Source organism: Aptenodytes forsteri, unplaced genomic scaffold (assembly GCF_000699145.1).
Source record: "Aptenodytes forsteri isolate BGI_AS27 unplaced genomic scaffold, ASM69914v1 Scaffold183, whole genome shotgun sequence".
NCBI lineage: Eukaryota > Metazoa > Chordata > Aves > Sphenisciformes > Spheniscidae > Aptenodytes > Aptenodytes forsteri.
Genome location: NW_008795918.1, coordinates 451,600 through 461,370, shown reverse-complemented (window position 1 = coordinate 461,370; position 9,771 = coordinate 451,600). Strand labels below are relative to the sequence as shown.

The 9,771-nt window shown below is 40.6% G+C and overlaps 1 protein-coding gene across 1 annotated transcript in view; it reads right to left on the bottom strand.

The window, feature by feature from the left end:
- CPO (carboxypeptidase O) overlaps positions 1–7,922 on the bottom strand; it is a 17,025-nt gene extending 9,103 nt beyond the window's left edge. The window contains 5 exon segments of the mRNA XM_019473489.1: positions 1,145–1,190; positions 1,192–1,236; positions 3,959–4,083; positions 4,508–4,583; positions 7,843–7,922. Of these exon segments, the coding sequence (XP_019329034.1) occupies positions 1,145–1,190; positions 1,192–1,236; positions 3,959–4,083; positions 4,508–4,583; positions 7,843–7,922 (372 nt within the window).
- Positions 7,923–9,771: the final 1,849 nt, after the last annotated feature.

Here is a 9,771-nt window from a genome sequence, read left to right as displayed (position 1 = left end):
TCCCCCATGAGGACCAGGGCTTGGGAGTTTGAGGCTGCTCCTATCTGTCTATAGAGGGCCACATCCACACTGTCTTCCTGGTCGGTGGCCTGTCCCATAAGCTCTCGGTCGGCTTCTCATCCACCTCCAGGCAGAGCTCCGTGCATTCCAGCTGGTCATTGACATAGAGGGCACACCCCCTCCTTGTCTCCCCTGCCTGTCCTTCCTAAAGAGCCTGTATCCCTCCATCCCAACACTCCAATCATAGGAACCATCCCACCACATCTCCATGATGCCAATAAGGTCGTAGCCCTGCAGGCGTGTGCACGTCTCTAACTCCTCTTGTTTATTCCCCATGCTACGTGCGTTTGCATACGGGCATTAAGTTGGGCCCCCGATGAAGCTGTCTTACTGGCTGGAGTTCCTTTGTGCTTCAAAACAGTATTACAGTCTCTTGCCTATCAGTACTGATTTTTCACATCTCAGTTCAGCAGCAGTCATCCCCAATGGGTAGCTCAAACAAAATATACATGAGGATTGACTCTGCTCTCTTTTATTATGTGGCTAGGAGGAAGAATACCACCATGCTCTGCCTTTGTCCAGGCTTACCCACTGGTCTGTGAAACACAGCACAAGAAGTCTTCACTACCCACCGTCATGACATTATTCTCTCCTGAAGTGTCAAAAACCTGTCCTTAAATTACTTCTTTCTACAGATCTCCCACTGTTCACCTCTTCTCCCTCACTGGGATTCCAGAAACCGCAATAGTCATTGCACTTCACATTTGGCTCAGCATCAAACATACTGGGGCTTAAATGAATAAATACTAGAGATAACGATAAAGCATAACAGGGTAGAAAGGTAGCAAAGCAATCAACTGAACCCCAGAATATTATTTGCAAAAGAATATGGCTGCTTCACGCAGAGTATTTAGGTTTTGGTCAGGGAGGAATTGAGGATTTAATCAAAATCAATGGCAAATTCATGTTCAATTCAAGCAGGCCAAGATTCTAGCCAAAGAGTAAGGACTGATTCTGCAAAGAAGAAAGTCAGAAAGAGCTCCACTGACTTCAGCTGAGCTTTCTGCAAGCACAAAGTTGCCTGCTGTGGCGTTTAGAAAATAGCAGCAACAAAGAAAGCAAGCAGACTTGGGTTCCTCTTTACCTCTTCCATATATTGGGTGTAGACATAACCTTCTGGGACCTGCCCTTGGCATGCTCTGATCCACAAGTTCCTGCACATCAGGTATTAGGACTCTGAGGGGAGGGGAAAGGGGGAGATAGAAAAGAAAACAGTCCCTAACAATTACTGCAGAACTATCATGGTGGGTACATTGCTTACATCAACAAATGAAAGGATTTAGCCTCTTCTGTTGTGGACTGCCTGGCAAATTCATCACCATCAGCATAATGGTTACTTTCATGTAAGAGAAAGTTCAAAGTACTGGGATTTTCACAGGGTTTTAACAATAAAGTAATAATTTTACTACATTTTTTTTTTAAAGATTGACAATTTTCTACAAAAAAAAAAAGTTCAATATCTTCCTTTTCTCAACCACTTTTACTACTGGGCGAAAGTCTAAAATACCACCTTTTGGGAAAAGGGGGGAAAAGTGAAAAATTTAAGATTAGTGTTTCATTGTATTTTATAGAGGCATTTTCAATTTGCAAAGACTTCACAGAAGTATTCACTGAAATTTGCAAAAATCAGAACAAAACCCCTCTTTCCTTCAAAAAGCTCTTCTTGCTTTTTAGCTACAAATTAGTTCAGAAATGAGTATAGCACAGGTATGATTCCATGATCAAGGGAGTCAATAAAACCTTTTCCTTGGCTTCAGAGGACTTTGGATCACACACTGAGCTTTCTCACTGCAATCAGCCCCTTGTAACACTGTTACAAATCTGTGGTCATTGTAAACACTTGCGATAAGACAATTGCAAAGGTAGCTTAAACATTGTTGATTTCAAACACTAGGTGCTAATAGGCTATTCTGCTGACAGTAGCACTGATCGGCATTTCTGGAAACTGCACATAAGAAACTTTTAAGAGGAGTTACAGCTGACTTTCACTCTAGGCTTTGATGTTTATTCCCATCTGAACTTCAAACTAAAATTCAGGCAGTGCAAATTCCCATGAACTGAAACCACACACGCAAAATGCCTTATCAGAGCTCTGGGGAATTGAAATCCCACAGTCTGACACAGTCAGAATATTGATGTCCTGATTATAATTTGTCATTTATGTCTCTATCATTATATACCTGTCATGTTACCTTTCTTGCATGTCAACTGCCTTCTAAAAGGTGGTTCCTGCTTTGAATCTGTTAGAGGAACTTTAACTCTAACATTGCCATACTCATAATCTCAACGCCTTTGCAATACAAAGCCAAAATTTCAGTTTGACTGTCAAATTACCCACCTCTTACTTTAGGACCCTACACAAGGTGGCTACAGTTGTGGCCCCAGTCCAAGGAAAAAAAAAGATTAAGCTGCTAACTTCAGTTTGGTCTTTAAATTTCCACTAGACTCAGTTGAAACCATTAGAAAATGAAGAACCTTGATATAAATAAGAGGTTAAATATCTTCTGGAACGTTGTCTAAGTCCTGAATACCTAAACCTCATGCTAGATCATTTGTACTGGCTCCCACCTCATTTCTCTCCATCCCTGGTTGCCAGGGCATCATACTTACTAAAAAGAGTTTGTCAGGCAAAAGGCAGGATGTCAAGATCAGCTTTAACTCTAAACAGCTTTGAAGTGGCACCAATCCTCCTTCGACTTATCTTTGATTGGTAAATGTCAATGTATGTCCATAGGCCATTTGTCACCAGCCCTGAATGACTACAGGATTGTTTATATGAAATACAGCTAGCTACCGGTTACCTGAAAAAGTCAGTTCCAAATGGGAATGGGACTGTGTGAGGAATAGATCTTATTTAATCCCATTTGGCTTTATAAACACACTTTGTATCTGGATGAGATCTTCTGCTTAGAAGTAGAAGTGTGGCAGATAGTGAAGATGTGTGGCTGGGTAGGTGTGATAAACTATCATGGGCCATTTGCAGCTTGTGGCTCCCAATTGTGTGCGCAGTGGGGACCTGCCACTGGGACCTTTGTCCCAGGCTGGGATGCCTCTGTTTGGCTGGATGGTGCCAGGAAATTCTCACCAGCCTGGCGGGGGGATAAGGGTAGGAAACTGCAGCTTTGAAGAATCATAGAACCATAGAATAGTTTGGGTTGGAAGGGACCTCTAGAGGTCATCTAGCCTAACCCCCCTGCCGTGGGCAGGGACATCTTCAACTAGATCAGGTTGCTCAGAGCCCCGTCCAACCTGACCTTGAATGTTTCCAGGGATGGGGCATCCACCACCTCTCTGGGCAACCTGTGCCAGTGTTTCGCCACCCTAAACTGGGTGAATATTCCCTTTGAAAGGGCTCTTCTCCAAACCAGAGGAGCAACAAAAGACGGGGAAGGGAAAAGGAGAGCTACAGAGACTGCTGCTCTGCAGTGACACTGATTAAATCTTTGGGCTCTCCAAAATAGGGATGACCCTGGGTTCAAGTATCCATGCTTTCCAAGAGCAAAGCATGCTCCTGTAAGTAGTGGTTGTACCAAGTTTGGCTTCCCGACTTCAGACTAAAAAACTGAGCCATACATCTGAGCGCCATCCTGTGCCACTGAGAAGGCAGCAGCAGGGAAACAAGACAGACTGGACTGTCTCAGATCCCAGCTCCAAATTCACAGACCAGGCTAGTTGGAAGGTGAATAAACAGGGCATGGGGGAATGTGCTTTTAAAACTCAAAGGTATATTTAGCATCTGTGCGTTGGGCAGGTCAAGGTAAGTTGGAGGCACTTGGAACAAAGGTTGGTCCTATCGTCAGTACTTGCTGACTGTTAATTGGAAAGGACTAGGTTCTTTTGTGATAGCAAGGAAGATTGTTAGAGCCAGCCTTTCCCATCAGGAAATTAGAGGTTGTACTTGTAAGAGATCTTACGCTGATCTGAGCTGTCTTTCACCTCCTACACCAGAGGAGCTGGGACCCTTATGTGCAGGTCTTCTCCAGCCCAGATGTCTTCAGGCAGCAGGGGCTTCCACAAATCCAGCTGTGCAGAGGAGAAGAAAGAAATGCACAAATCAAGCTCTGTTTTCAGAATGAGAAAATATATTTAAGATAGAGTAGCTGCATAACAATAAATGGAAGTTTTCCTTCGAATTATCCCCTTAACTATTCTCCAGCCATCTGTTCATAGAGCATGCAGCACAGGCTTGGTGTTTCCATTGAGTCAGGCACCACTGATAAGGAGCAACACCTTCACAGAGCCATGCAAGCAAACTAACTTCTTCCCATAAATTCCTTCAGGTAGTGAGTGGAAGGGCAATTCCACCCTACACTGAGAAAAAAAAAGTTAGGTAAAGCTTTTTCAAGTTTACTTTAACCTTCATTCCTGTCCAAAGTTACATGCAAATCTGTTTTAAAGCCCAAGACCCCACTCTGCTTTTTGGGCACACATGGTTATTCTTACTCACCACTAAAGTGCTGCAAAGATGCTGAAGATGCTGGACTTGCTGAAATGTTTCTGGCACAATATGCAAAACCTGGTCCCTGGAAATTCAGCAGAGAAACAAAATCAGTTTTAATGTCTGTATCCATGATTTCATAAGTCAAAAGGAGATGTTTTGTTATGTAGAAGGAAGATAGAGCATGTAACTGAGTGCTGTTCCAACAAAAACATGTCTGAGTGATGAATTCCTGGTATGTTTTAGTTACAAATAGGACTAAGTGATGTGAGTTTTCTGTTGCTAGAGTGTTAGGTTAACTCTGCTTCCTTGCCAGTGGCAATTCTTTATTCACCATACCAGCTTCACTGAAGCCAACTGCTCGCATGAGCCCTGGTGTGTGTTTCTGCCTTTGCAGGACCACGGCCAAAACAAGATCATAGGTAATATATAATAAACTATTTATTTGATAAGATGTCACTTTTTTTTTCTCCTGTTCAGGAATTATTCAATTATTCCAGATAGACTTGATGCTTTGCTGATCTACTTCAGCATGCAAAAACATTAGATAGCCATGATAAATGAACATTGCTAAGAGCTTGAGTTGTTCACAAACTACTTGTCATGAGAATAGCCAGTTTATTCCACAAATAGTGAATAGCATGGTCTCCAGAATTGCATATTCTTACTCAATTTGCAGGAAACAAAAATTTCTAGTACAGGATCTATCATTTTATGTTTCTAGAAAAGACACACAGATCCAGTGTCTGAGTATATATTTTCATGAGGACCCATGAAACTTTCATTTACTACAGACTTAATGTGAAAAAAATATTGAAAGTTTACAAAGAACAAATTAATATGGTTGGAAATGCAGAAAAAGCAAATCTGTATGTTCTATTAAAAAACCCTTTGTAATTATTTTTCTAATTTTTTTCCAGTGTTTGTTCAGATCAACTTTCCAGGACTGATAGCAAGTGTGACATTTCTAATGAAAGGGTTTCATAATGAGGAGTGGATTTTGACGAGTACATTACATTACTCAAAAGTGAGACAGCAGTTATCCACTACTGGTGTGATAGAATGGGGAACCCGAAAAATGTTCGTATTTGTTAGTAACCAATAACTACTGCTTCACAGTCTCCTTCGGTGACTTCAATGGGCCTTGGAGCCTTTACAGGACAAGTACAAAAAAAGAACACTTTACATTTTAAAGCTTTTGTAACAGAAATTCTTGTTGAAAAAGCCTTGCATGTCTTTTTATTAAAGCCATGGTCATTACGGTCATCAATATAATACGCTCTCATCATCTGAACTGCGACTGCTATCATTTGTGCTTCCATACACAAATGTACAATTATCAGCTTAATATACATGCAAATAGAATTCACTATTCATTCACATCATCCACTGAAAAATAAGGGGATTTGGGTTTTTTTACATCTCTTGAAAATATCACCTTTGCTGATGATAGGGAAATGTAGAACTTGATAGTTAAAATGGGCTGTTTACTACTGGTTCAGGAGATGCTGTTAGCATATAGGACCCTCATCTATGGGGCAAAATGATTACATTTGCATTGCTAACAATTTGGTACAACAGCCATGATATCTTTGTAATAAACCTTGTAGATGCAGGATAAACATCTTTGCTAGGAGAATAAACATCTCAGCTGCAGTTCAGAGTTTATTCTCTCTAAATGCCTGGGCTTGCTTTGCTCTTTGTCTATCAGGAAGGGAAACAATATCCTGTAATATCTTTCTATCCTCATTGACATTATGTCTTAATTACACCAAATGAAAGAAATGCCAGACAGTCAGATTGCTGCCAGATGGCCAGCTCTTATTTACTGATAAACCTTTTACAATAGCCAGTGTGGAGACAAATCATTTTTAATAGTAAACTAAGATTAGAAAGCACACACTCGTTTATGATTATGGACTAGGATTCTCAGTGGAGAAGTGCAAAGTCAGCCCATGTGACCACGTGAGAACAACAGTTTTTGAAATGCTACAGTTAAGCTTTCTTACCAAATTAAAGGACTGTTCTCAGCACAAGCTGTTTCTCCTTGGATGCTCATAGATTGGATGTTTCATTTAAGTTGCTGAACAGAGCAAATGACAACGAAAACGGGCTTTACTAGTCATTTCATCTTTGTGCAGGTGCTGCCCACCCAAAGTCACGCTGACCATTCGATTAAGTGTGTTTTTAAATCCCATGCAAGTACTCAACAGGTTCAGGCCCGGACAGCAGTTAGAAACAAAAATGAACACTACATTACCAAGGGTCTGTTGAATTCTATTCGGTGAAATCGACAGGCTCTGACTGCGTTCCTGATACAAATCTAAAGGCTAAATATTATCCAAGGGAAATAACACATTTTAAAGAGAGAAGTAGCGACTCCGTATGCTCTGCCAGGAGCTTTGCCAGGAGACTTGTTGAACCGGTATACTATGAAGGAACTTACTTCCAGTAGGTATTGCTTGATTTTCTCTCCTTTTTAAAACTATATTCTGGGGATATAATTAGTCTAGAGGCATTCAGCACTGGGCTACTTTCTCTGTTTACTTTAGAAAATTCCATGTATAAAGTTATATGTGGAGAGCTGGCCTCCACACTATATTTGTGCCCCTCCTGCAAATCCCAACTGCTGTAAAGGCAGAGTGACCTATCATTCCTTGTAAAGTTGAGGGTGAATGAAACAAAATAGTTTAGATGGGCAAACAGAATTTTATACCACTCATTTTCTTACAAAGCAGAACCGAGAATGGAAAATACAGCAAAACTAGGTATTTCATACTTTTCAGAAATATTAATCAGTAATAAAAAATGTGATAATCTCATTCTCTGAACACCTTGGGGTGAAGATTCTCTGGACCAACCCCATTAGCTTTTTTTTGTTATTGTTACAGATTTCCAACAGGGGTTCAGTGTCTGAGCTGCTTTTGAGACACCATCTTTTTCACGTAACCTCAGCTGTCTTTTATTAATGGATATAATTTTACTCAGTCATCGCCCCCGCTTTATACTCAGAAAAGGCATTTTATTCCTACAGCATCTGATTTCAAAGTTCATTATGAAAGAGCCTAAGCCAAATGAATTTCAGCTAATGGAAGCAGAGCATCCTGAGGTGCATTTGAGGGGCATTCTGTGTCTCCTACGGCTGCGGCCATATCTTTGTTGGCTTGGATTTGGTTCACTCTTTCTTCATTTCCCATCTTTATGTTTTCTTTCCAAATCGTACAAAGCTTACAGCTTAGTAACTCTACCTCCAGGTTTTCAGTTCATAGTTGTTATTATTCTTACACAGTTCCTGGGAATTTCACTGCATGCACAATTCTTCATGATACCCCAGTCACACTCACCCATCATATTGCAATTTCAAGCTGAGTTTTCCAGCAATTAGCATCCCCAGAGAAAAGATGATGACAAGAAAAAGCCACATTTTTGTGCAAAGAACCCAGCCCCGACAGTGCAGGACTAGAGAGGAGGAGGATACATCTGGACTGAACACTTTATTTGTACAATTATAATATATAACCAGACTTATCCTGGAAGGGAACCTGCCCTTGTTGAACCATTAACTTAACTTTTAAATAGTTCTACTTTTTCTTATTTCTCCAAGCTCTCTTCCACACCCTAAAACACAAACACATATAAATAGCAACATTCTCACAGAAGCACTTCTTCTAAGAAGTAAGAAGATTTTTCTGTATGTCACCTTCAAATCTTAGAAAATGTTATGAGACAAAGTTGGTAGTCATTGGAGAAAGTGTTACCTGCAGGGTCCATGGCAACTAGTGAAGATTAGCTTATAAAAGTCATAGGGATGGGAAGAACAAGAGAACAGTGGTAAAACAAGCTCCATCCTTGCTCTCTTCCTTCCTGTGTTTGTGACTTTGTGGAGCACTTCTTTGACCCCTTAACTGCAATTCTGTCACTTGCCTAGCCAAAAAGAGGACATGAAAGAAACAACCAACATTCCTGCAAAAAGGAAAGATGGGGATATCAGAGTCTCATCTAAACCACTTTCAGTTGGACCAGATCAGTCTCTGGCCACAGACTATCAACTTTACACTGTCATAAAGAGTGTTTTTGTTATATACTCAAAACAGTGAGCTGGTTACTATCTGAAATATTTAATTTCTTGCTTAGTTCATATATCAAGAGTAAACAGTTGAATTCCTTCCTTAATAGACTACAGTTAGACATATAGCACAGTTCTTCAGAAAGAAATCTTTTCGCTCAGCTTCTCTCTTGGATTAAAGCTACCCCATGGTGATTTAATGCAGAAAACTGCATGGACTTGGGGTGAAGAGAGTCCAGTAAGTCAGTTTGTTTGTGTACACATGCAATGGACATTAACTGTAATTACAGTAACTTTGTAAATCTTTCTCAGCAAAGTAGGTAGTCGTCTTACATTACATTACAAGGCTGTCATCAAGAAAACAGGCAGCAGAACTGTCCCAGTATAAAAGAGGAACAGCTTAACTCAAAAGTGTGTTCTCACAAAACCAGGCTGCATGCAAGAGAAGAATATGTTCTTCTTCATAAATCACACCAGACCCTTCCCATTTTATTGCCACAGACTACAACCTGCTCAACAGCCTGAACCTGAAAATGGTGAATATTTCCCTCCATGTAGATACCCAACCCACAGTGACTTCCAGAAGAGCTGAAGGAAGTCCAGTTTACAGGATTAGAGGCAGGGCCATTTGTGAGGAATCAGAAAAACAAACTCATGTGGGAAGACCATATTCCATATTGACACTCAGGACTTCTGCTCAGATAACCTTTGCTTTTGCTTCCTTTGTCTCCGCTACTGCTATGAGGTGGACTAGTATTTTGAAGTCTTCTGCAGTGTTGTCTGTGCCCTTTTAGCAGAGCTGGCTTTGAGCTGGGGTTCAATCCCTTGACAGGGACTCAGACTCTAGGAACAAGAGAAATGGAGGCATAGAGTTAAAAAACAAAAGGCTTCACCTTTTTCTTTTTCTCTTGCAAAAAAGATATGCACAAATGGAGCAAATCATGATACGTGCTAAAACTCAACTCTAGCCCAAAGCTTACACCTCCACGCTGAAAGCAGAAGCTATTTATTCTGTTGTGAAAACATTACTTCTATGATGCCATATAGTTATGAAGATAGATAGGATCATTTTGCTTAATGGGCATAGGATTCAGAAGAAATGACAGTTGCTTGCTAGGTCTTTGATTCAAATTCCTTTGAAGTCTAGTTGATTTTAATGGGCTTTAGATGAAAGTCCTGTGCAAATAATCATGGACGTTTCTCACTG